Raw genomic sequence first — 27,373 nt, 5'->3', positions numbered from 1 at the left:
TGACGAATTTTTGCCCATCAGTTGGATGGAGGCATAGAATGCTTGCTTTTCCAATTTTCACATTTGAACTCAGAAAAATGAGTCTTCCTGACTCCAGGTCTGGTTCTCCCATCTAGGAAACCACTTACCAGCAATATTTTGAGGGAATTCTTTCTTATCTACAAATGGTGCCAGATGGCTTCTGAGGTCCCTTCTGATTCTGAGACTGAATCTGGAAAGTCCCTCAAGGTTTTGTCAGCGCTGGAGCTAGAGTCTGGGTCTCCCAATTCTCGGTCCAAGTTTCATTACACTCCCATCCTTCATCTGATTAGTGAGACCCAAGGGACAAGTCATTGACCCTCTAAAGACTTTGGTTTCCTCCTCTGTGTTAAAAGGCAGTTATGCTCAATGTCTCCTAATGCCTCTTCCTGCTCTAAACCCCATGCATCTCCTTTGTGATATCCAAGAGTCCTCCCTTCTCAGCTTAGATTCAACTGTTAACCTATAGACTAAAAGTTCTTTTAACAAAATAAGATATTTTCTTTTCACCCTTATTTCATTCTTCCACCTCACCTCTCTATCCCTTGAAACAAAAACTTAAAAAATATAGAGGGGGATAAAAGCAATTCATTCAAGCCAGCAAACACATCAGCTGTCTGTGATAGCATGCCAATATTCCACATCCACAGTCCCTAATTTTTTTATCTCTTCTTCTGGAATCACCCTTGTTCATTATGATTATGTTGTTGAGTTGATTTACAATCACATCCAATTTATGGTGACCCCATTTGGGGTTTTATTATCAAAGATGCTAGAGTGCTTTGCCAATTCCTTCTCCAGTTCATTTTATGGATGATGAAATTGAGGCAAACAGGGTAAAGTGACTTGCCCAGGGTCACACAGCTAGTAAGTGTCTGAGGCCAGATTTGAACTCAGGAAAATGAGTCTTCCTAACTGTAGACCAGGTGCTCTGTGCACTATGGCACCACCTAGCTGCTCTATATGGTCATGCAGTGTTCCATTTTGTTTTGTTTCTGTTAACATTATTGAAGTTGCTGTGAATTTTGTTTTCCTGACTTCACTCTGTATCAGTTCATACAAGTCTCCCATCCTTCTCTGAATTCTCCAGATTTGTGTTTCCTTACCATGCAATAATAATGGATTCCATTCACAATTCACGTTTTCTTTATCCATTCTTCCTCCATCAGTGGGCATCAACTTTATTTCCCTATTTTCGCTACCACAAGAAGTGATGGAGTGAATATTTTGAGGGTTTATGAGACACATTTTTGCCTTTCATCTCTCTGGGTCAAAGGGTATGGTCATCTTGGTTCCCTTTGTAGTATAATTTATTCTAACTGCCTTTCCAGAACAATTAGACCAATTTCCTCAGTCCCTCTAACATTCCCCAGTCCCCCTTTTGTACTGGGTGTGAGCTGAAACCTCAGAGCTGTTTTGATTTACGTTTCTTATATTATCGGTGAATTGGGGCAATTTTTCATATGGCTGTTCACAGCTGGCAATTCTTTTGAGAACTGTCTGTTCATGTTCTTTGAGCACGTACCCATTGGGAAGGATTCTTCAAAGAGCTGAAAGCTGATAGCAGAATGTCCCTTTCTCAGGCCAAACCCCACCTCTCTCCTTCCTCCAGCACTGGAGAACACTCTCTCTGTAGAGAACTCTTGGCTCCTGCCATCCTGTACTTTTCTAAGGGCTACTGGGACTTGGACTTCTGAAGGCATTACAAAAGAATGAAAGCGAGGCCTTTTGGTAGCTTGGGATTGTTGCTGTTTGATCCAGTAGCTTGTGGCCCATCACTTGCTGAGTTTCAACAACAGTTGAGTTTGGACAAGACATTGTAGGGAAAAGAACACCATCGATGGAGAGCCAGAATCCCAGCTTTTCGGCTTCCTGCCCGCAAGACCTCAGACGAGTCTCTCTGGACCTCTTCATCTATAGAATCTGGATTGGATTGGATTGGGTGTGCTCCAAGGCTCCTTCCAACTCTAAATATGTGATCAATCAATCAATCAACAAACATTTATTAAATGCCTACTAGGTTCCAAGCACTGTGCTAAGCATTGGGCATGCCAAGACAAAGACACTAAAACAATGCTCCAGATAAATAAGATGCTTGAATAGCTCCTCAAAGCTTGCACTGCGTCTTGAATGAATTATCTCACTTTATTATAACCCAGTGATTAAGGGACTGGAAGTATTTTTATTCTCATTTTGTAGATGAGGAAACGAAGGCTAGATCTTGGCTATATCAGGATCCCATAGCTAATGTCAGAGGTGAGATTTGAACCCAGGTTTTCCTCACTCCAATCCCGGCACTCTATCCTCTGCACTTTGGCACTGATGAGACCATGGGCTCTAAGATTGAAAGTCAAGGGTCTTATCTGTAGTCATTTTCTATTCTGTGGCCAACATATTAGAGGGGAAGAGGAAGAGAGTAAGTATTTATATTGTGCCTGCTGTATGCCAGACACTGCTAAGCAATCCACAAATGTTATCTCATTTGATCCTCAAACCACCCTGGGAATAGATACTGTTATCATCCCCATTTTACAGATGAAGAAACTGAGGCAAACAGAGGTTAAGTGACTTGCCCAGGGTCACACAGCAAGTAAGTGAGAAAGTACAGAAGCATGGGAACAAAACCCCTTTTCTATTGACTGAACCTCTGGCAGGATGGGGAGGAGGAGAAGACAAAGGGAAAGGGACCCAGGAAATATTTTATTTTTTTGGACCAGACTTGTGATATCGTTGGTGATCATTGGGGAAACACCTTCTTTTAATACAGATAAGCACCTGTTCTGTAATCTATGGGGTCTCTCGTGTTGCCTGAGCTTAATGACACACCCAGGGTCCTGTAGCTAGGCTGTGCCAAGTCAGGACTTGGCCTCGGGTCTTCCTGACTTTGAGGCTGGCTCTCTACCCATGATACCACACTGCTTCTCCTTCGTGGTGCTGACAGATTCCGTTTTTAAGGCACTGTAGACAAGGACAACTGCCCCCATTGTACAGATGAGGACACTGAGGCTCAGACAGGTTGAGTTCCTTGCCCAGGGTAGCCTAGCTAAGGAATCTCTTTGTTGGACTCTCAGCTCTTCTGACTCTGTATTTGGAATTTCCAAGAAACACCTGATCCATCCTGGAGAAAGGCCGCAGGTGTTAGAGGTGACTCTTTTCTCACGCCATTCTTCCTGCCTCCCACTCGCTGCCTCATCTCCGGTGGGACAGCACACAGAGTAGCAGTCCTGGGATCCTGTAGGCCTGGACTGACCAAGGCCCTCCTCCTCCCCTTCTCCTCCTTCGTGTGACCGGGAAGGGGACCATGTGTCCTTATCCCGTGAGTCATGACCGAGTGACCAGAGGATTCTCACAAATATCAGCCCCATGCAAGCCCACAAAGGGCCGAAGGTCTCCTCAGCCCCTTCTGCTGATAATTAACAGCAGCTAAGAGTGTTTTTATGTGACTCCAGCCAGCTGGAAGAGAGCAGATGTGGGAAGATGAGAGTCTGGGGCTCAGCAGATGTGCTGAAAGGGACGCACATGACTTTGGTCATCAGGGGCCGTGAGGTCACACACAATTAGCCTGTTTGGCAAGCCCGCATCACCACTAGCGCCCCAGAACCGTGGGCCTAGAACGCAGCTGGGAGGGTGGCATCATAGGGCAGCACCAGCTCTGCCCAGCTTCACACCATCGTGGTGCACCTGATGGCCAAGCTCACATGAGCCTGCCTCTCCCACTAGTGTTCAGAGCACTGAACTTGGAAGCAGGGAGACCTGCTTTCAAATCCTGCCTCAGGCACCCACTGGTGTTGTGATCATGGGGCTATCACTGGACCTCTCTGCCTCAGTTTCCTTCTATAAAATGAGGGGTTGGTCCTTGACAGCCTCTAAGGACCCCTCTGGCTCTGCTTCCCAAGCCCCCTCTCCCAGCACTGACTCAAGAGGCCTGAATGGTCTGCTGTCCATGCTTCTGTTAAAGACAGCCCCCTTTGAAAGATAAGGTTCCATTTTCCCCAAGCTTCTGTTTTCTACCCCTCCAGTGACAGGCCCTTACTTAACATCAACACTGTTCTGTACTTGCTGAATTTATGGTTTTTTCCAGCAACTAGGGGAGAAAGAAAGGAAATAAGCATTTCATAGTATCTACTATGTGTCAGGCACTGCATTAAGCACTCCTTTTCTTAAAATTTTCTCAGATCCTCACAACAACCCTGGGTTGGTGAGATTATTATCCCCATTTTACAGTTAAGGAAATTGAGGCTAAGTGACTTGCCCAGGGTCACATAGCAAGTAAGTGTCTGAGATTGGATTTGAACTGGAATCAGGTTTTTCTGACTCCAGACCCAGCACTCTATCCCCCACTCCACCAGCTGCCTAGGTTGTAAGATCCTTCAGGGCAGGTACCACATCTTACTTAGACTTGGCAACTCCCTGAGTGCTGAGCACAGCGTTTACATGTGTTAAGTGGATAGCAGTCATCTAGTTCAAGCCACAAGTGGAGGAAGAAGCTTCTGTCTAGCACACCAGTGAGCCTCCCAGCCTGGTCTGCAGACCTCCATGGAGGTGGAGCGCCTGCCTCCTGAGAAGTCCTGACCATGCCCAGACAGCTCTCTCTGCTAGAAAGATCTTTCTACCTCTTTGCCCTGCTTCTGCCTCCGGGGCAGACCCCATGGAACATGTTTGGATCCCTCTCCCACATCCCAGTCCTTCAAATACTCAGGCACTGTTCTCATGCCCCAGCTCCTCCCCATGTACCGAGTCCTCTCCTGGCTAAGCATCTTCAATTCCTTCAGCAGAGGCCCCAGGGACACACCTTTCCCTGCCCTGGCTGGTGTCCTTTGGACACTCTCCAGCCTTCAGCTTAGCTATGTCCTTCCTGATATTTTCTATCATGGTGACAATATCAGGCCATCACTGGGACATCCCCTCTTGGTCTGTGCCACCAGGCCCTGACCTAAGGGAGACAACCTGATAGCAATGTCTGGGGGTTGCTCATTACTTTGGGGGAGATCCTGCTTTATTCTCCTAAATTTGGGGCTCAAGAGACAAGGTGTTGTGAAAAAGGCCCTGAGGTGATGGGAGTGAGGGGGGCTGCTTTTGGAGAGGGAGGAAGAAGGTGGGAAGGTGTGGGGGTGCAGCTGCACCATGAGTCAGGGAAGGGACTATCCTGTAAGCCTCTTTTTGTGTCCCTGGCACTTAGCCCAGTGACCGGTATGTAGTAGGTGCTTAATAAATGCTTCTTGATCGGGCTCCTGGCCACATTCTCCCAATGCCTTCCACTCTGAAGCCCCCATAAACATGAATTGTCACTAGCACCATTAAAGGCACTGTAATCCTTATCAGCCCTGCCTCGGTGTTGATGGAAGGTTTGTCAAGGGTTTGGCCCACAATGGTGGTGAGATAGGTGGATGGGTGGAGGGTCCTAGACATGGAGGTGACGCCCTGTGCCAGTCACTTGGGAACTGTGTGACCTTGGATACATGGCTTAACTTCTCTTACGTCTCAGTATCCTCATCAATAAAATAGGGATAACGATGGCACTTCCCTCCTAGGGTTGTGAGAACCAAGTGAGGTAAAGCGCTTTGCAAATCTCAGAGCGTTGTATAAAGATTAGTTAGTATTATCCTCATTTGATAGTTGGGGGAAACTGAATCTCAGAGAAGTCAAGTGACTTCCCCAGGGTCACACAGCTTGTGAGTGGACAAGCCAGGTTTCAGATCTAGGCGTATTGGAGTTGCAGGACCTGTGTTTGAATCCCAGCTTCCCGGACCTCATTTCTAAGATGAGATTGGCCAGGATGACCTCACTGTGCAGTAAGTAGGTGGCATAATAGTGTGATGCCCCATAGAGAGTCTGGCACAAAACCAGAGCCTAGGGAGGGAGAGCGGCTCAGAGGCAGCAGGTGCCCTGAGAGGCCTCGAAACAGGCCATGCACCAGGCGCTTCTCTGCTCAGCAGGGACCTCTTTCTCTTCCTCAGCAACCCCTGGTACGGCTGAGAGGTGGTGCCAACACCGGAGAAGGCCGAGTGGAGGTGCTCAAGAATGGGGAGTGGGGAACCATCTGCGATGACCAGTGGAATCTGATGTCGGCCAGCGTGGTGTGCCGGGAGCTGGGCTTTGGGAGCGCCAAAGAAGCCATCACAGGAGCCAGGCTGGGGCAAGGTAAGAAGCGGCTCCTGGCTTCTCCTGGCCTGCTCCCCAAGGGCAGCTCACGGACAGCCATAGGAGCTTCTCCCTTTCCCCCAAGGATCTTCCCAATCTTCCCTTTCTCCTCTCTGCTGCTCCAGAACTGAGGGAAAGAGGGTATTTGCCTGTGGCAGCTCCCAGGGAATCCCTCTCTCCCGACCCCAACACCTCAATTTTCACTTTATTTCATTTTGTTAATACGGTTTCTTTCTTTCCTTCTTTCATTTCCTTCCTTCCCTTCTCTAACCAGATCTTTAATTCTCATCCACCAACACAGCCCGAGAGACTGCCGAACGTTCTGGTGAAATCTGAATACACTAGCTGCTGTGGGTCCTTATCTGCCAGGGGTCAGGGGGACAGTGGAGAGGTCAGAGACTCTGGACTTAGAGGTTCTTATACTCCCTTGTGACCTTGGCCAAATCACTCTGGGACTCAGGTTCCTCATCCGTCAAGGATCTCTGTGAAGGGACTAGAGATATATAGCCTTTAGAATAGAAGACTCAGGAGGACCTGAGAGCTGCCCAAATATTTGGAGGGTTGGCATAGGGAAGACCAATCAGACTTGTTCTGCTCAAACCCAGAGAGTATAGAACCAGGGCCAGTGGCTGGAGGTCACAGATTTAAGCTGTATGTCAGGAAAAAGCTAACCATCAGAGCTGGCCCCAAATAGAAGGGGCTGCCTTCCGGGGTGGTGGTTTCACTCTCACTGGAGGCCTTCAGGCAGACACTGGAGAATCAATGGCCAGTAGGTTAAATGGCAGATTTGGGAATGGTCATAAAGGTCTCCTCCAATACTGAGATTCTGAGACCTCGACGCACCCTCGGGCTCTGGGACAATTATCCTCCTCTCTGGGAGGCTGAGATCTCTCACCTGGGGAAGTCAGGAATGGGTTTACAGAGAAGGTGGAGACTGAGCTTAGCCAAGAAAGCTTCCAAAGGACAAAGATGAGGAACAGGAATATAAAAGGTGGGAGACAGGTCCTGGTTAAGCTTCACTTAATGTGTCCCCTCCCTCCTCCTCCCAACCACAACCAGGGAGGAAGCCTGGTACAATGGAAATGTGTTGGCTGTGTTTGAAGCCGAAAGCCCAGAGTTTGACACTTGGCTCTAGCCCTCTACCTGTACCTTGGGTGAGTTACTTCCCCTCTCCTAGCCTCCTCTATAAAATGAAGGAGGGGGCCTGGACACTGGCCCTCTGACCTCCCAGATCGGGATCTGTGATCCTCAAGTTCCTCACAAGGCTGGTGCTGTCCCTGACCACCGCCACTGAGATGGAATCTGGTTTCCATTACCTGTTCCAGCCTGGATCCAGAGTACAGACAAGCTTTGAAAAGGGCTGCCCTGTAAAGAGACTTTTTCCAAACATGAGTGCTAGAGAATAACAGCCCCCCACGCCCCCGGGAGGCCCCTCACATACCAAACATCCTCGAGCTTCCTCCCCAGACCCTGCTTCTAGGAATTGCTGGGACCGAGGGCCCCCGGCTCACAATGAGCCGTGTCTTCGATTTTGGTTTTAAAAACAAGGCCCAGAAACATCTGCATCTGGCAGGAGTGAGTGTGGATTTTATTGGGCGGTGAGGGGCTTAGGCCTGTGAGATGGGGCTGCGGTGTCAAAGGGGCATAGACTTCTGAGCTGGAAAGGTCTTTAGAGATCGAGCACAGCCCCCTCATTCCACACATTCTGCACGCATTTCCAGCCCATCAGTAACACAATCCTAGAACAGAATGTACTGAGCTCATTAGCCCCCAGACTCTTAAGTCTGAGAAAAGCCCAAAGTGGCCTCAAGGATCTGTGTCACACTTTATGCTTTTATTTTTAGTTTTATTTTAATTGATGCCTTTTATTCTAAAATATTCACTCATTTCTTTTTTAAAAAATACTTCTTTTATTCATGTCTCCCTCCCCTTATGCCCCCTGTACTGAACAATTTTTAAAAATGAAAAAGTGAAGCCCTACACACGTCCACGCACCATCTAGCCAAGCACGGTTCTATTGGCAGTGCCTTAGAGCGTCTCTCTCTGAACTGTAAGTTCCTCACCAAGTGGCAGGTTTCATCTGCGTGTACTCAGTCATGATTTATCATGAATTCACATTCTAAAGCATCTAAAAGTTTTCTACCATGTCATTATCATTGCACAAATCGGTCTCCAGCTTCTGATCACTTCTGACCACTGCACTCTGCATCAGTTCATAGCGTTCTCCCAACTTTCCGCTGAAATTGTCCATTTCATCCTTTCTCATGTCAAAGGAATATTCCATTCCATTCACATTCCATGATGGTTTTTTACTCACTCCCCAATAGGAGGGCATTCCCTTGGTTTCCAGTTTTTCTGCCTGCCATTTCCAAAGGGTTCCTAGCATGTGGAAGCCAAGGGATCACATTTCTGTCCCAGTTTCTAAGAGTCTCTAGGAGAATGTGGAGGTTTGACCTGCATAGAAATGGATCTTTCAGAACCACCTGGGAGTTCTTCTTAGGATGTTCTAATCCAAAGTCAAACCATGCTTTTAAGTGGGTGTGTGAGAAGAGATTCTGTGGGCTCATGCTCAATGAGGAGGACTGGGCACTGGAAGTCATAGGTTGTGGAAGATTGGATCTAGAGGGGGCCAAAGAAAGAAATGCGGTGTGATAGAAGAGTTTCCAAGAGGCAAAGATGTGGGTGAAGTAGAGGGCAAACAGTGGGACATTGTCTCATAGCTGCTAGAACCAGTCTAGCGAATGAAGCGATCTTTCTCAGTTAACACAACCGGCCTCAGAGCCAGAAAGGCCTACGTTCTAGGCCTTCCACTGACCCATGGTTGTCTGTGTGATGCCAGGCAAATCACTGAGTTTCTCAGTGCCCCAGGTCAGTCTTGAAGACTGTAAGCTACAGAATACATACTCATCTGCATGTGTAGAGGGAAGTTTTTCACACCAAGGAAATCACAGATTCAGATCAAAATTTTGAAAAATACTGATTATGAGAGATAGTATTCTTCTTGCCAAAATTAAAAAAAAAAAAACTATTTGCTTTTGCTTTTAAAAGAATATCCCACTGCTGGCACTTACTATCTGTGTGACCTAGGTCAAATCCCTTAACCTCTCTGGGCTTGTAAAAAGGAGAAAGTTAGGCTAGAATTTCTATGACGTTTCTTTTTCAGTTCCAAATTCTCTCCTTCCTTCCATTCCTCCCATACCCATTAAGAAGGCAAGAAATAGCATACCCATCAGGCAGCTGAGGTCACACATTTTCTTAGTACCCACTATGTACTTGGTGAGGCCCTGGGGACACAAAACACTGAAGCCAAAAAGAGTCTTACCCTCAAGGAGCTTATGTTCTGTAGAGGGAAAAGGGTGGGGCACAACATATACACAGATGAATACAAACGTATATAAAATAAACGTGGAGTCCCTGCCTCTGACAGCTCGTGCAATCATGGAAGGCTTCATGTAGGAGACAGCACTTGAGCTGGGCCTTAGGTGACAGAGGAGAATATTTCCCCTTAGTTGCTCCCCACTCTGCCAAGCCTCTGGGGGCCTTTGTAGCTTGTCCCCTTAGCTGGTTGCTTCCTGCTGCCTCGTGGACTGGAGGGTAAGGTCCACGCTGCTGTGAGAAGTCAACAAGGGCTCCTCAGATGAGAGAGACAGAGAAGCCAGCTTCTGGAGGGTGTGCGCAGGCTGACCTGATTCTTTCCTGAGGAGCCCAGCTTCCTAAGGGCCTCAGGACTAGAGAACCTGGGGGCAAATCAGGGCTACATTTTGGGGAGGGGTCACTTCTGGGAAGAGCTAATCTACCAGACCATCTTCCTCTCAATGGAGAACTAGCCTGTTTTATTATTATTGTTATTTATCCTTTGCCCCTTTAAGAGATACCAGCACTAAGGAATTTCCTTAGAAGAAAAAAGTGCCTGTTTTTTACTTTGGCAAGAAAAGTGGCATCTCTTTTAGCTGGGCTGGACACTTGAAATGATTGGTTCCAGCTGATCCCGGAGGAGGTAACGTGGTTCCAGAGAAATGCGGCCTCTTTCTCAACTTTACCCACCCTCTTCTCCATATCTGCCACCCCAGGAAGAGGCCTTCAGTGCCCTGGGAAGTCAGGCTGGGAGCTAGGCCCAAATAAAAGATTCTGGCCAAGGGTAGGGCTGGGAATCTCTCAGGGGAATCAGCCTGACCCAGGGAGCTCAGAAGCTAGAGGTCAGATCAGAGCAGTGGGTCCAAGAACTCGATTAAGTAACTGTTTATGGACATTAGCTCAACATTATGACACAGGGGGCTAAGTCCTGGCTTGGAATAGGGAAAGCCTGAGTTAAAATCACCCCTCTCATGCCCATCACTTGTGTGACACTTGGCACGTTAACTTGGTATCCCTGAAGCTCAATTAACTGGGTTCAAATTCATCCTCAGGCAGTAACTAGCAGAGGGACCCTGGGCAAGTCATTTAATGCTCTGTTTGCCTCAGTGTCTTCATCTGACAAATGGGAGTGATGATAAAAGCAGTACCCATCCCCCATGGTTGTTCTCAGGATAAATGACATGTTACTATTGTTCTCTTGTGTCCAGCTCTGTGTGACCCACGGACTTTGTCTGGGGTGGGGCTTCTTGGCAAAGCTGTTGGGGCAGCTTACCCTTTCATCCTCCATCCAGCAAGATGGTATTTGTAAAGTTAACATGGTGCCTGGCACACAGGAGGAGTTCTTGTCATCATCGCTATTATTAATTATCATTTCTGATAGATACTATGTCTTCCCTGGTCCTCAGTTTCCTCATCTGCAAAATGAGGGAGTTGGACCAGAAGTCCCCTCAGATACACTTTCTATCTCTATCCAGTTCTATAACACCCAGGAGCCCTGTCATTGTAGAGAGATTGTGATTCATGCCAAGGTAGACCGAGGCAGCCTAAGATCTTGAATTGTCCTAAGCCCTGACTGGGAACATGAAAAATTTAGATACGGATGGAAAATTGTGGCTGATATTTGTTTAGTCACTTGTTTGCAAAATGTATTATCTCATGGTCTCGTTTGATTGGCCTGTCAGAGCCATGCCAGTACAGTGCCTGGTATACAGCTCTGTCTATCCATCCATCCATCCATCCGTCCGTCCGTCCGTCCGTCTGTCTGTCTGTCCGTCCGTCCGTCTGCCTGCCTGTCTGTCTGTCTATCTGTCTGTCTGTCTGTCTGCCTGCCTGTCTGTCTGTTTGTCTGTCTGTCTGTCTGTTTGTCTGTCTGTCTGTCTACCTATATATCTATCCATCTATCTGCCTGTCTGTCTCTCTCTCTATCAATCTATCTATCGTCTGTCTGTCTATGTATCTATCAATCTATCTTTGTTGATTGATTGACACCAGGGAATACCAGAAGAATCAGAAGTGCAGGGGACCCAGTGGGCAATGAAAATGCATGTGGTAAATCTTAGTCTCTTTGCGTCATTCACCTCTCAAAACGTCCATGGCTCTGTTTCCTCTAGAATAAAGTCCGGCCGCACTGTCTGACATTCAGAGTGTGCCTGCCTGGCACCAGGGCTGGACATTCCCATTCTGATGTCACCTTGGCCCTCACCATTTACTCTATATTTCTGCCCTCTGTGTGATCTGTCTTCCAGCCTTGCCCAGGCTGCTCCTCAAGGCTGGAACTGTTCCCATCCTCCCCTCACAATCCCTCCAGGAAGCCCAAGCTTCTTCTAAGTCTCAGTCCAAGTGCTAGCTCTCACCAAAGGCTCCACATCCTCCAATTACTTAGTACGTACACCTGGACAAGCCATTTAACCTTCCTCTACCTCAGTTTCCCCATACATAAAATGAAGTGAATAACGGCTCCTTTCTATGGTGATGATGATGAATTCTATGACAGGGGTGGTAGTGGGGGTGGTACGAGAGAGCCTTGAATTCCATTCCTTTTGATAGGCTCTTACTCAGGGATCCTCAGAAAGATATTTTGGAGTATGCAAGCAAATGGTTCCCTAATAAGTTGGAGGTCTGGCTGGGTCCTGACTCACCCCTCCCTAGCACTAGAGTCCATTGGTTACAATTTTGTTATCTTAAGTCATCACACTTTCCCTCATTACCCAGAGTAGGGTTCTAGGTTCTATGTCAGGAACCTAGAATATTAATGCTAGAAGCGCACTTAGAGATCTTCTAATGGTTCAATGCTTCTTACCTCCCTAGTTTTCATTGAGTAAAACCAAAGCCAGCTGACTTCTAACAATCTGATCTAGCAAGAATTTATTAAAAACACCTACTATGTGCAAAGGCATCAGGGAAATGCCCAACATTGCTATAATGCTTGGAGGTTTTGGAAAGTGCCTTACACGACTTCCCTCATTTGACCCTGGCAACAACCCCATGAGTGCTACTGGCATTATCTTCCTGTGCGGATGAGAAGACTGAGGCTTGCCCGTAGGCTCACGCAGATAGTGAGTTACTGACAAACCCAGACTTTGCTGACTCCACATCTGTCCCTCCAGACACGGGCCAAGCTGCTTCTCCATTCACCGAAAGCAGCTATTTGCAGAAAACTTTGCAAAACCATTGCCTCCAACAATAGACAAAACCTTTGCCTATTATATGGTATCCGATATCCCTCATGGGACACTTTCAAATTCAGGGCTAAAAAAAAGTTTGTCCTGGCAGATGGATGCGTAAGCTTCCTTTTAGTAGACAATGAACAGTACCTGTCTTGAAGTGGTGACTCGTCTGCAAGGATCCTGAGAGCTAAGTTTGGGGCTCAGGTGTGAGACCCAAGTCAGCCCAGGAGCCCAGGTGCCAGGGAACAACTACTGGTCCTCCTCCTTTTGCTGTTTTTGTCCTGGTCTTTAAAAAAAATTACATGTACTGCATGTGTTTTAGCCCTATAAGCCCTCTCAATTCTGGATGTATGGAAGGAAGGAAGGAAGGAAGGAAGGAAGGAAGGAAGGAAGGAAGGAAGGAAGGAAGGAAGGAAGGAAGGAAGGAAGGAAGGAAGGAGGAAGGAAGGAAATAAGGAAAGAAAGAAGGGAGGGAAAGAAGGAAGAATAGAAGGGAGGAAGGAAGGGAGAGAAAGAAGGAATGAAGGAGGAAGGGAAGGAGGAAGAAAGGAAAGAAGGAAGGAAAAGAGAAAGGAGGGGGGGAAAAGGAAAGAAAAAGAGGGGAAGGAGTGTGTGTAGAGAAAGAAGACTACCCAGGACACAGCCTTGGCCCACATCCACAGTTGTTTGGAGTGATCCTGCAAATGTAACAGGAGCAGTCAGACAAATGGGGGATGACGCCACCTAAAGGAAACCAGGAAAAGACTGGGGTAGGCGAAGAACATTCCTAGTGTGACATGGAGAGGGTGAAAAGGTGTCATGGCGGCCTGGGCCAAGGAAGGCACTGAAGCTCCCTCTCAGAGCTGGGAAGTGACCACGGGCATAATCCAGGTCACTAGTTAGAATGGAAGGCCTGGTGTGCAGCAAGGAGGGGTACCATAGAGGCCTGGGCCCTGGCAAGATAAGGCAAATGCCCAACCATTTAAGAATGATGAACTTGGAGTCTGGAGGATCCGGGTTCAAATCTCGCCTCTGACTCTAGCTCTTTGACTGTGGGCAAGTCACTGGACCTCAGTGTCCTTATCTGTAAAGGGGGGAAGTCTGACTAGATAATTTCTAAGGTTCCTTCCATCTCTAGATCCTATGAGTCCTTTATTCATCAAGCATTTATCAAGCACTTACTGTATGTCAGATACTGGAGCTGCAGAGGAAAAATGGAACAGTGCCTGCCCTTAAGACCGTGCCTTCTTTTGAAGGAAAACAACATGTTTACAGACAATTAATAACAAAGCAAAAACAAGACCATTCCCAAGTGTCACAGCAGCCCTCTGCAGCGTTTCCTCCTGGTTTATCATCCCCACTTGACAGATGAGAACATTGAGGCTCAGACAAGGAGGATAGGAGACCTGCCCAGGATGGCACAGTCAGTAAGGGTCAGAGGAGAGATCTGAACCCACGACATTTTCCATTGCACTGCTCTGCATCCTGGGACCTGGGACCAGAGCAGAATAATGACAGTGATGAGGGGTCTTTGAGAGAAAGAGAAAAGCCTGCTGTCCAGAAGCAAGCCCGTGCAGCTCCTCCCACTTCCTATGACCTTATCAGCTGCTTTGCTATTTCTCCCTCTAGGCATAGGGTCCATCCACCTCAATGAAATACAGTGCACGGGGTTCGAGAAATCCATCATTGACTGTAAATTCAACGTGGAAAACCTAGGATGCAACCACGAGGAAGATGCTGGGGTGCGGTGCAACATCCCGGCCATGGGCTTCCAGAATCAGGTGAGGGGATGGCCCATCTGGGAGGCTGCTGACCGCAGCACAGGGGCTGCTTCCCGAGGTCACAGACTTGTGGGATCTGGGAGTGTAGAAATCGTCTCTCATCCTACAGGAGAGGAAACAGAGTCAGAGAAGTCCAAGGTCACAGAGGTCAGGAGTAGGAGGGTCAAGTTCAAGGGGTGGGGGAGGGGGGAAGGAATAAGCATTTATCTAGTGCATGCTGTATACCAGGCACTGTGCCAAGTGCTTTACATATATTATCTCAATTTATTCTCACAATAACCCTGGGTGGCACATGCGATTATTATCCCAATTTTACAGATGAGGAAACTGAGGCAAGCAGCAGTTAAATGCCTTGCCCAGGATCACACAGCTAGTAAGTGTCTAAGGTTGGATTTGAACTCAGGTCTTCCTGACTCCAGACCCAGCACTCTGCACTGAACCACTTAGCTGCCTCAATGAAAAGATCACTGACTATGGAGTCTAAGGGCCTGGGTTCAAATCTCACCCCAGAGAGTTATTACCCATGTGACCTTGGGCAGATCTTGACCTTCCTCCTCTGTCAAATAAGGGGATTGGATGAGATGTCCTCTGAGGCCTCTTCCAGCTCTGTGATGCTCTGATTCCAGATTTAGAGCTAACAAGCCCAGGATGAAACATGACACTTCCAAGAGCTCTTCACAGCCTGGAGCCAGGCCAGGAGCAGGGGAGGGTGGGGTTTTCTGGCCAGATTGGGGAAAAAAACTAGACCCAAATTGAGTTTTCCCAGAAGATGCAGCTAAGTCAGGGTAACATATATTTATCCAGCAGACCCGGGACCTGATCCATCCCCTTGGCCTCTGATGATGGGTTCCTGAGTGTGAGCAAAAAGCCATGACTTCTGGCTGAGATGTTTCTCATGTTGCATGGAGGCGGGGAGGAGGGGGGACTTCTTGCACAGTTTCACATCTGGATTAAATTAGTAGTAATGAGAAGTAATAGTGAACAATAGCCTAGCACAGTGTGGTTGCAAAGTGCTTTCACGTACGTTGTCCCATCACATGGTGGCCCTGGAAAGTAGGGAGCACACGTCTTACTGCTCCCCATTTTACATTTAAGGAAACTGAGGCTCGGATTGACTAATGAATGTTCTTGAGATAACGTAGCCAGGATGTGGTACATAGCCAAGACTCTGCCTTCTCTTACCTTAATCTGGACTCACAGGATTCTCTGTGAGTGGCCAGAGAAGTGGAAGGCTGTCTCTGGAATTCAGTAGCCAGGAGGAACAAGGTGATATTTCCATCTGATGGATAATTGGATTTGTGCTCTTAGATGAATTCTGTTTGTGCTTGGGTCGGCCAGGGAAGATGCCATGTGCCAGTCAAAGGAAGTTAGGCAGATGGTACCAGCCTATTTAGAAAAGACAAGCAGCCTTCTATAAATAAATAAAGGCTTACTCTGCCACCCAGCCCCCGTCATTGAACTCCAGGCATGGCTAACAGCCAGACCAGTTTGTCCTGACTGTGGCAGGATTGCCAAGAGAGATATTTAAAACCAATGAATGAACGAACGAACAAACGAACAAATGAATGAATGAATGGATAAATGAAGAACATTTATTAAGCACTTACTATGTTCTGGAGATACAAGTGCAAAAATGGCAGAGCCTCTCCCTTAAAGGGCTTACATTCTAATTGAGGGAAACAACATCTATGGGGTAGTGCTGGTCCAGGAAGGGCATTTCATTCTGGGAAGTCACAAGGATGGTAAATGTGACCATGGAAGAGTCCCTTGGGATACTCCTACCAGAAGCAATCTCAGTATTGTAAGAATTAATTTGATCTGAGAGGCAGCCATAGTGAATGGATAGACAGCTGGCTTGGCATCAGAAGGACCAGGTTTGAGTCCTACTCCTGACCTATATTGACTCTAGACAAGCCACTTAGCTTCTCAATGTCCCCAGACGACTTTCTAAAATATACAGTTGCAGAATAGACATAGATTTGCATTGATGGATGGAGTTTCCTCACCAGAAGTTACACAAAGATGAAGTCACCAGATTTTAAAATGTCAAACATCATCAATAGTCTGGGGTCATCCTGTCCTAGCAAGCTAAGTGAATTTCCAGTCGCTCACCAATGTGGAGAGCTGACCCCAGGGTGAGAGATCCCAATCATAGTGGCTAAACCCCCCAGGGCCCCATGGTCTCTGGAGTCCTGTGGTCCAGAGGGTGCCATGGTAGGGCTCATGGAAAGAAGATGGCTGGGATTGCAGATCGGACTTCAAGCCAGGAAGAAAGGCAAGGAAGATTTTCCAGTGATCTGCAGAGCGTGTGCTATGTCAGTGCCAAGAAACATCTCTGTAAGCAAACAGTACAAGTTGTTATCTATCCTAGAAAAGATGAAAGAATTGCTGGGATGTTCTCCTACTCTCCAGGCTGTCGGGGGTTCCTTGGAGGAGTGGAGCAAGGATTTCCAGGAATAACTGAAGGAGAACATGAGGAGACTGAAGGCAATCCTCACCTGTGCCAGGAGGGTGGAGAACCAAAGGAGATATCACAGATTAGGGCGGAAAGGAAGACCACTGACCACTGGGAGCCAAGAAACAAGACCAAGACTCTTCCTAGAGAGGGGGAAAGAACTGGACTGTCTAGGGAAGTACCAGCTTCTTCCATCCCAAGAAGCGACACTGGATCCACAGGTACCAGCGAGTGAAAGGTCATTTAGTAATGACCAGAGAAAGAAGAGGTGAGCGGCAGTGGCTAGCAATTGCTTGTTAAGGAAGGCTAGGGACAATTGCCTGCTTGTCATAAACAGCAGGGAGGTTTGGTCTCTTCACAGGACCCCAAGCATCCCAAAACTTGACCCACCTGTTCTCCCACATGATTCATATGGGGACAATGATGCTGTCCTAGGGAGCTAGAAAGTTTCACTGAAAGATTATGGTGTTCTAGGCAAAAGCAAGGGACCTTAGGAATCTCAGCGATATTTTCATCCCCATTGTTGCTTGATCCCAGAGGAGAGACCCTGACCTCCCTTCTAGTTCTTAAATCCTGAGGTTCTGTAATTCTCCCAATTCCACCAGATGGAATTCCTGCTTAGAAGTTGACGGACTATCTTATCATTTTAGTGTATAGAAAAGGTATTTGTAGTCAAAGTTGTTGCCGAGTTGTGCCCAACTCTTGACTCATGACCCCATTTGGGGGTTTTCTTGGGCAAATTTACTAGAGTAATTTCCTAAAGAAAATGTCATTTCCTACTCCAGCTCATTTTACAGATGAGGAAACTGAGGCAAAGTGGGTTATTTGCCCAGGGTCACACAACCAATAAGTGTCCGAGGCAGATTTGAACTCATAAACAGGAGTCTTCCTGATTCTAAGCCTAGTACTATACTCCCTGAACCACCTAGCTGTCCCTTGTGGTCAAGGCACTGAGCTTGGATTCTGGCTCTGCAACTTATACAGGAGGGAAAGGAAAGAGTCAGAGGTCCAGAGTTTGAATCTTGACTCTGATGCTTTCTACCTGTATGATCTTGGGTAAGTCCTTTAATTTTCTTGGGCCTTAGTTTCTTCATCTGTAAGATGAGGGGAGTCAGCCCTTGAGGTCTTTCCCAGCTCTAAGTGATGGTCCTATGTGTGGAGAGTGCTTGCTTATAGCAAAGGTTTCCCTGTGGTTTTGTAAAAGAGAAATAAGAGGACTGGCCAGGAATTCAGAGAACTGAACTCTATTCCATCCACTGCCACTCATTAGCCATGTGACCTTGGACAAGTCCCTGGACCTCTGTTTTGTCTACCTGTCAAATGAAGAAGTTAAGCCACCTTTCTAAGATTCATTAGAAAATTATGTGTTTCCAAGATTCTCAAAAACACTGAGAAACTCAGATGGGGAGATCTTGGCTTCCCCCTTAAGAACTAGTCACAGAAGCAGAAGATTTCTGAGCCTCCCAAGCTGGAAGAAGGGAGGGGGTGATGGACTGACCAGATGAAGGCAGCCATCTTTGATGTCTCTCTGGGTCCTCACTGGCCTCTCTTTCACCCCTGAGCTCAGGACTTGGCCTGACTAAGCACATGTGTGGGATTTATGTTGGAAGATCCTCATGTTTCCCATAGAATTAACATTTGCGTGGCATCACCCACCCAACAAACTAGGTTTGAGACCACGTAACCACAGCCTTATATCAAAACACTGACAGGCTTCCTGTGTGTCCAGCTCATAGGCAGGGCTTGGGTTTTCTAGTTAGCATTTTGTAAGAATTTGACACTATTCTTTATTTCATCTGAAAATCCCATAGCCCAGCTAGAAAAAGGCAGAGGGATAGGAAAACGAAGAAACCCTAGATGTTTGAAGGAATTTTAGCCCTCCTTCCTCTCTCCTTCCACCCTTTCTTGGACACTACAGGGCCCAGTGTTTTTACCTTCCTTTATGTACACTTAGCATGATACCTGGCATATAATAGGTGCTTAATAAATGCTTGTTGATTGATTGATCCATAAGTGAAATGAGGATGAAGTCAGAGGCCAGTGGGCTGGCACCAGAAGTCCCTGGCTCACTTTCTTGGAGGCCCAGAGGACCAAGCTTTCAGTTGTGGTTGTCATTTTTCAGTCATGTCTGACTTTTTGTGACCCCATTCAGGGTTTTCTTGGCAAAGATACTGGATTGGTTTGCCATTTCCTTCTCCAACTCATTTTACTAATGAACAAACTAAAAGCAAACAGGGTTAAGTGACTTGCCCAGGGTCACACAGCTAGTAAGTGTCTGAGGCCAGATTTGAATGCAGGAAGATGAGTCTTCCTCACTCCTTGATGAGGGGCTATAGAACATTAACATTCTCATTTCTAAGGCTTTCACACATTCATTCCAATTCAGTTCTATTAAATAAGTGTTTATTGAATGCCTATTATGTACCAGACTCTGTGAATTCAAAGACAAAGCTGAAAACAATCCCTGCCCTCAAGAAGCTTACAGTCTGGGGGGCCCTGAGAAGAGGCAGATTGTGAAATGTTAAATGATTGTGAATGATTACAGAGCTCATGAGTATCAGGACTCAGATTGGAACCCGGGTCTCAAGGCTAGACATCTTTGCTTCCGCCATGTTCCCTCTCACTAGTTTGTCCAAGTCAAAGCAGACCCCTCCCCACCTGTGCCTCTTGGAATCATCCCCTGGAGTCTTCCAAGGCTCAGCTCAGTGTCCACCTGCTGGAAAGTCTTCCTAGTCCCTCCCACTACACGTGCCATCCCCTCCAATGCCCTCTTGTGCCTATTCTGTATGTATCTTCTAATTATATAACTAGTTATTTGAATGTTGTCTGTTCCATTAGAATGTGAGATTCTGGAGGGCAGGGATTGGGTTTTACCTGTCTATGTATATCCAGCACACAGTACCTGGCATGTAGGAAACCTTAGTAAATGCTTGTCAATGACTGATTGATTCAAGGTCACTAGTACCAGGCTTCTGGAAATTGGAGCAGAGTTATGGCCAGTGGAACCGGACAACTCACTGTTCATCCTTCCCAACCACCTTTCTTAAAATTGTCTTTAATTCATGTGCTTTTAGAAATTTAGATAATTTTGCAATTTATAACCAAAAGAAATAGAGACAGAGGCTGGACTACTACTTCATTGTTATGAGGGACTCCCAGATGAGGGAATTCCCTCCATTAACAAAGGTTAGCATCTTCTCTGCGGTGTAGAATCTTGGAAAGTTATCTAGAACACCGAGAGGTGAAGTGGCTTGCCCAGGGTCACCCAGTCAATACATATGAGAGACTGGAACCCAGATCTTCCTGCCTTTATGTCCAGATCCCTGTCTACTTTGCCATGTTGCCCTTCTCAATAACAACGAAAGTTGAAGGAATGGTCAAAATAAGGAATAAACTCACATATCAAGCTCTCAATATGGCAAAGTTTTTAACAGGAGGTGGTGCTTGGGTTGAATTTCAAAGGATGTGGCAGGTAAAAGATGAAATGACTGAGGAAACAAAATTTTGCTTTTCCGAGCATATCAATTTATAAAGCAATGCATGCCAAGTGCCCAACAGCCAGAACTAGACCCTTTCCTTAGCTTAGTGCTGAGCCCTGAATACAGGGGGAGGCAGACTTTTATCCATTAGAAACAATCAAATAAGGCCAATGAATTAAAACAAAACAATACTTTAAGTTCTAATTGGATGAAAGATTAGGGTCTTTCCAAGTTGAGAAAGGAGAACAAACAGGTGAAATTCTGTGAATTCAGAGAAAGAGGTGTCCCACCTCCTCCAAGGTCTGTAAACAATCTAAGGAACACGGAAACAATAGCTAATTGGTCAGTGTAGGGCCAGTTTTCAGATGAGATACATGGGTTTCTTGAGATGTACAATTATGAGAAAACTCTTTGCATCAGTCTTTGGATCTGACCCAGTTTCTGGTCAACATGACAGAGGTCCTTGGTTAAAGGTCTCTAAAAAGCAGACTGAGGTGGTCCAGTGTCCCAGTCACGCAGGGCTAGGTTCAAACAATACAATAAGGTTTTCTTCCAGTTCCCACAATTGAGGAAAGTTTTCTCTCAAGATGGAAATTAGACCAGACCCATAACTGAATAGTAAGAAGCTGTTACCTCCAGAATTGAGTCACAAGATGGAGTCAGTGTGGTGTGCCCAATTCCCACTGCCACTTGCTGTTCTAATCCCCTCAATTCCCATTTTTGATTTATAGGGGAGTGGGCAGCCCACCCCCATGGATCACGTATCTGTAAGCCACATCTATAGAGATTTTTGTATATTTATAATCAGAATTACAAAAATTGGGTTACAGATAAAACAACTTAAAGAGGGATCAGTTTCTGACAGGGGAGATTTACATTTCATCAAGGTAACCAAGAAAACTTAATGATAAACATCATGAAACAAAAGGGCAAAGCAAAACAATACTGATTAACATCAAGTCTTCTTGTATCCTAGTAACCCATTTCCAAAGGCCATTTAATCAGCACATTTTGAATCCCAGGAGCCCCATGTAGTCATCCCATCCCTGGATATCTTCTCTTGGGCATTCTGAAATAGAGCTCATTCTCTGGGAAGCTCTGAAGGGGTCTCTGCTTCTCTGGTTCCAAATCACTTGTAGAGGTTCCTAGATACTTGTGCTAGTAACAAGACAATACAATTTTGGACAGTCTCTAAAAGTTGGTTGTCCAATCTCAAAACTTCAGAGAATTCCAGGTTTTTTCTTAATATAACTCTTGCTGTTTCTGCCTTTACCTAAATCCTGCACCTGATATAAGAATCTTTAAAAAGAAATTCATGAGGTTCTAACTGTACAATAAACTTCTGTCTTTTAAATAAATATTGACAGATATTTTAAAAATGAGAAAATAATTTCGCCTTCTTTATAACCATCAGTGCAATTTTATATGTAAAATCCTTAATCTAATTTTGAGAACTTATTACTAAAACATAATCAAAGCCTTAACTTCCATGCTAGATACATTTAGAAGTCAGTCATATCTGTATAGTTTATACGTATATAGTTCTTAGGCGAAAAAAATCTAATCCTTTTCTTTCTCAAAACTTACTATTCCATTTAATTAGAAAACTTTTACATTATATCTTTGTCTCATTACTTTATCTAATTCTCCATTTAGGAGGATATCTTCCTCATATTATAATTTGAACACCAATATAGATTAAAATAGTAATATCTTTCAAATTTGCATCTTATTATAGTAACTCAAAAATGTTCCAGTATCAACCTATTAATGAAAAGATTTGGTATTGTACTTACAAAATTTATACTGCCCACATTCCCTTATTATAAAAAATTGCTGTGGAAGGAAAAGAAAGGACATAATTATATTAATGTCATATATCATAATGGGAAAAACTCCTGTCAGTCTCTTTGATCTCAGGCATGAGTCACATCTGAAAGCCACAAGGGTATCAAAAGCCAGTCTCAGGATTAACCAGGTGGAGAAATTTCCTATTCAAAAAGGAATTAGCAGAATGGGGAAACTGAGTCAAGAGGCTGTTACCTTAGGCCATGCCAAAGTCATCCCCAAAACTTTTCCCAAGCACAGACTTCTACTTTTGGCAGTTCTCAGACCGCAGCACATGCCATTTTCTACTATTAGCTACATGACAACTTCCAGGAGAACCATCCCTATAATCAAAGCTCAGAACAATAATAAATTATGGTACTGAGTTTTTACCTCAAATAGCAAAATTTCACTAGCCACAACTTAGGGCTTGAATATTATTAATTTTTCCTATTTCCCTAACAGTTATATTTAATTTATCCTTTACTTATAATAAACTCACCACAATATGGGGTTTCAGACATATAGCAAATATCTGATAGTTGACTCATATCAGTGTTTTGAAGTTCCATCTTTAAACCACCCCATACATTTTTATAATTTTTACAAGTGATAACCAAAAGATCTTTAAATGAAAACTCACTCTTTATTACAATAAACTTTATTGTCTTCTTAAAAAAATAAAATATAATCCATTAGATATTGAACAGTTTTCAAATATCTATTTTTATCATATTATTTTAAAGGCTCAACCCATAATCTAACAGCATCCAGATAAAAGTGTTTTTCTAATAGTGTTTCTGATACAATGATTTCTCTAATTTCACAATATAAGTGAATTTAAAAATACAATAATAACACACAAAATATCATGTATTTAAGACATGAAACAAAGTTATTACTAGTGAGATGACATAAATTCAGCCAAATACATTTCCAAATTATCTTACATTGAAATCATTAATCTTATTACCTTTTATCATTTTATATTATTCACATTTAAAACCCAATATGCAATTATATTCAATTAAAGAAATAATAATGACATTAACAATAGTCAACATTTTTATATTGCTGACTATATGCCAGTCACTGTGTTAAGCGCTTTGCAATCATTATATCCCTTGATCCACACAACAATCCTGGGAGGTGGGTACCATTATTGTTTTCTTCTTCACAGATCAGAAAACTGAAGTAAACAGAAATAAGAAAACTTGCTTAAGATCACACAACTAATACATTATTTGATATCAGAACGTAACTCAAGTTTCCCTCTATGTTTTCAGCATATTTTGTTGTTATTGTTCAACACCTTTATTTGGGAAACTGATCTGAGATAAAAGAGGTTAGCAAGATCAGAGGGAGAGGGTCTCTGAGTTGGAGGAAACACAGGGGGTCTTTGATCTGGGATAGGGATCAGCTGAGCTGGGATGGGGAGAGTTCAATGGGTCCTTGATATAAACAAACTTATCATGGTCAAGGAAGGGTTAACAAAAGGTGGCTATAAAGTGAAAACTGTATTCCCATTTTTCCCTCTTCACTCTGGGATGAATTTCAAACTAGCTGCCTTCCTTCATTACACTAAAATAATAGTGGAATTAGGGGAATTGAGGGGAAAAGTGATGTAAGTTCTACTTACCTCTGAAACTGTTATGGAATTTAATTCTTATTTTTCCTTAAAACAAACTATACAGGGTAGCACCCTAAAACTCACTAAAATATTTCAGAAGGGGGTAAGTTCCTAGGATTACCCAAAGTCCCAGAAGTTCTCAGCTGCCAACTTAAAATGACTGACTAAAAGTGACTAAAACCTCCAATATCTATAAAGATGTTTTTAGCATTTTTTTAACCTAATCTCCTGATACTAAAAGCTGAAAGTGGGAGTTAGTCCTGCTTACTGGAACAACTACTTCAAGTATGAAACTAGATGATTTCTGAGGTCTTTTCCATCTCTAAATCTATGGAATCATTTGTCTAGAAAAACAACTATTACTAACATTTTAAAGACTGTTTTGAATAGGTGACACCTGTATCTAACACCTGGTTTTAGTGGGAATGTTTCTAATGTTTATTTCTCTATTACATATACTTTTACCTTAAGTTTTCTATTTTAAATTTCATAGCAGTCATCTTCTTTATTATATCTTCCAGATCTCTTTTAAGTACCTTTTAATTTTAGTTTCATTTCCTCATGTAATTTAAAAAAATGCCCAAGCAATTCTATTTGCTCTTGTGACTTTCTAACCAATGTTAATCCTTGTTTAATTCCCTTAAATTTTTTACTTATTGATTTTGAAGATGCCTCTTGGTGTGGCTTACAAGCTTTCATTTTCCATCTATGCATTTTTTGCTACATTCATTCTTTCTTTTTCTCCATGGCATTTTTATTGCAGTTACACTTTTCTTGGCTCATTTTCTGTGTTGGTTTTATTTTCCTGATGTGGTTTTTAAGATACTTTTCCTTTTCTTTGGTGTTTTTTATTATAGTTTTTTTAAGTATATTGAGAAGTCTTGCTCTTTTCAAGGCTACATCATCTTCATAGGAAGCTCAAAATTCTGTTTAAAAAAAAAGCAAAGAGTACAGGTAACCTACCCAACCAAATGTCCAGGTGCCTTCCAGATCAATCCAACCTACCTATAATAGTTAACACAGTATATAGTCTAAAGAACCCTGAACTAGGATTCAAAATATCTTGGTTCTAGACTTGGTTCTGCCAATAACTAATCATATTTTCCTGGGCAAGTCAAAATCATTCTCCCCCTTATCAAAGATCCCATCCATCTAGGCTTCCATAAAATGATAACCCCAACATCTTTATTCACTGATTTTTAAAAACCTAGGTATGTGTCCCTCTGTTAAAATCTTTCTTCAATGCTGAGAGGGCAATATAATGACAATAAAGGGGTGGTCTGTGTGCTCACACAATGAAATGACAGACAATATGTCAAAATGGGGGTATAGTCAATACCCCACACCACACTGTGCAGGACTTGGACGCTTGTTACACTACTCACTCAGGTGGGTTATACTCCACTTCTTCCTGGCCTTGACTCCTCCAATCTTATCTTATACTTGCAGCTCTGAGTTCCCCAAAACATCCCACCACCACATCATTACTTTCAAAATCTCTCAGAGTCCTAGGAGGTAGTAACCATGTTAAAGGGATCGGATATGTTTACTCCTCCTGCTCACTGAATTCCAGCTCATCAGTGTCCATCCAATATACTTTTTTACCTACACAACCAGCCACTCACAATAATGTCACTTTTAGATCTTAAACATTGCCATTTACTTTATGAAGAAAAATAAATAATGATGTTAAAGCAAATGCATGAATATTATATATAGATATAAAGTCTAGATCACACTTTCCCACTGAATTACAATAGCTCTGATGAAGAATGTGCAAATTCTTTTAGAAAACTCATGTGTAGGGAAACACACCAGGGTGGAAAAGCTTAGGGCAACTCTCAACACTCTCAAAAGCAAGCTTCAGCATTACTGGTTCATTCAGAATCATATGAATTGCAGGAAACTGCTTCTCTGCTCACTATCTTTGGAAACTCCTTATAGCAATTTTATTTAATCTAGAGAGTTATACAGACCAGACCAATTGATTATTGACTCACAAGGATGCTGCCACAAAAAAAAAAAAAAAGGTGCTCATAGCAACCCAACAACCTTTAAGGGCATGTCAAAGCCCCTGTACATTGTCTTCTCAAGCCAGAGGTGGCAGCAGAGAGCAACAAGCCCTTGTATGAAGCTTTACCTTTCTCCAACACTAGGCGGAGCTGAAGGACAATAACTGTCACTGGAACTCTTGCCCAATGAAATCCATTCTCTCTAACCAATCAGGAATCATTTATCTGAAGCCTTCTTATATCTGACTGCTTCTAACCCAGCCACCCCTACCTCCTTCAATGCTTCTCTTCATTTTCAGTTTCTGCTGCTGTTGCTTTCTGTCACCTCTTGCCATTCTCCTGCTGTTCCCTCACTATAGCAGTTAAAGTGCAGTGGCTTAAATAAGAGCCCCCCAACTCTTAGTGACACCTTTTACTTAAGTCATAACTCCCCAGATTCCTCCTCTGAAATGTATAATTCTTTTTCAATCATGCTTCTGTCTTTAGATGTTTTTATGATAACTCATTTTCTTAGTTTTTACTCTCTTTAGTAATAAAATAATTCTCTGCAAAGTGGCTAACATGTCATCATGCTTTGCAACTCACTGGAATGCTTCACACAGTTGTCTCTAACTTGGTGCCCATGAGACTGTTTATTCATATTCACACTTCTCTAGTTTTTAATAAGTAGAAGATGTGCCTCTGCCTGTTTATAACATTAAACTGTTCCCACACAAGCAAGGCATCCTGCCACATTGTTAACAAAGAGATCCAAATCCTCCAGTCTACCCCACAGAGAATTTTCCCACCAGAAGTGTCCAAAATCCCATCTGCAGACTGTTTCTTCCTAAACATATTTTAACAGTTTACATCAAAACAAAATTCTTTTTCTCTTCACTATTCAATATCAAGACGTCCCTCCATAACAGGGGCAGCATTCCAATCCCTTTGACAACAAATGTCTTCCTTTATACAAAACTCCTTTTTGTGCCCTTTTCACAATTAACTGCTTCTTATAAAAAGAGCACTAAAGAGAAGAAATAGTGTACCTTATGCAAGGTATCTGCCCCTCCACTAAAATTCTTCTTCCGTGCCCCATCATCACAGCTTAGAAGTGATCCTGGACTCTCTGGGCTCTGTTTGCAGAGGCAGAAAAGGGTTTCGACAAAGCCTGTCTGTCTTCCAAGGATGTCTATCTCCTAAGTGCCATCTTGGTGTGCAAAGGCTCATCCCACCAGGATGACCATGAGGGGTTGAATTGTTTCAACCATGGCTGTTTATGAAAACTATTTCCTGAGAGGAGAAGGAGGTCATTCTCTGCATCAGTCTACACATGGGACCCTTGATGAAATTGATGAAATCAATATATCGATTTCATTGATCAGCAAACATTTATTAAATGCCTACTATGTCCCAGGCACTGTGCTAAGGACTGTGGATGCAAAAAAAGGCAAAAGACAGTCTCTGTTCTCCAGGAGCTCACACCACAATGAGGAACACCATACAAATCACGTCCAGATGAGCTTTATATGGGATAGAGAGAAAATATTC

The 27,373-nt window shown here is 44.1% G+C and overlaps 1 protein-coding gene across 2 annotated transcripts in view; it reads left to right on the top strand.

Annotated features, from left to right (window-relative positions):
* Positions 1 to 27,373, top strand: part of LOXL2 (lysyl oxidase like 2) — a 154,035-nt gene that overhangs the window by 97,070 nt on the left and 29,592 nt on the right. For both annotated transcript variants that reach the window (XM_069066818.1, XM_069066807.1), the window contains exons 6-7: positions 5,976 to 6,159; positions 14,289 to 14,440. In XM_069066818.1, the coding sequence (XP_068922919.1) occupies positions 5,976 to 6,159; positions 14,289 to 14,440 (336 nt within the window). The remainder of the gene's footprint in view (positions 1 to 5,975; positions 6,160 to 14,288; positions 14,441 to 27,373) is intronic.

This window comes from Petaurus breviceps, unplaced genomic scaffold, assembly GCF_028583685.1.
Source record: "Petaurus breviceps papuanus isolate PSGF00001 unplaced genomic scaffold, PetGlider_PUasm1.0 139, whole genome shotgun sequence".
Lineage (NCBI taxonomy): Eukaryota > Metazoa > Chordata > Mammalia > Diprotodontia > Petauridae > Petaurus > Petaurus breviceps.
This window is presented reverse-complemented; position numbering and strand designations above follow the sequence as displayed.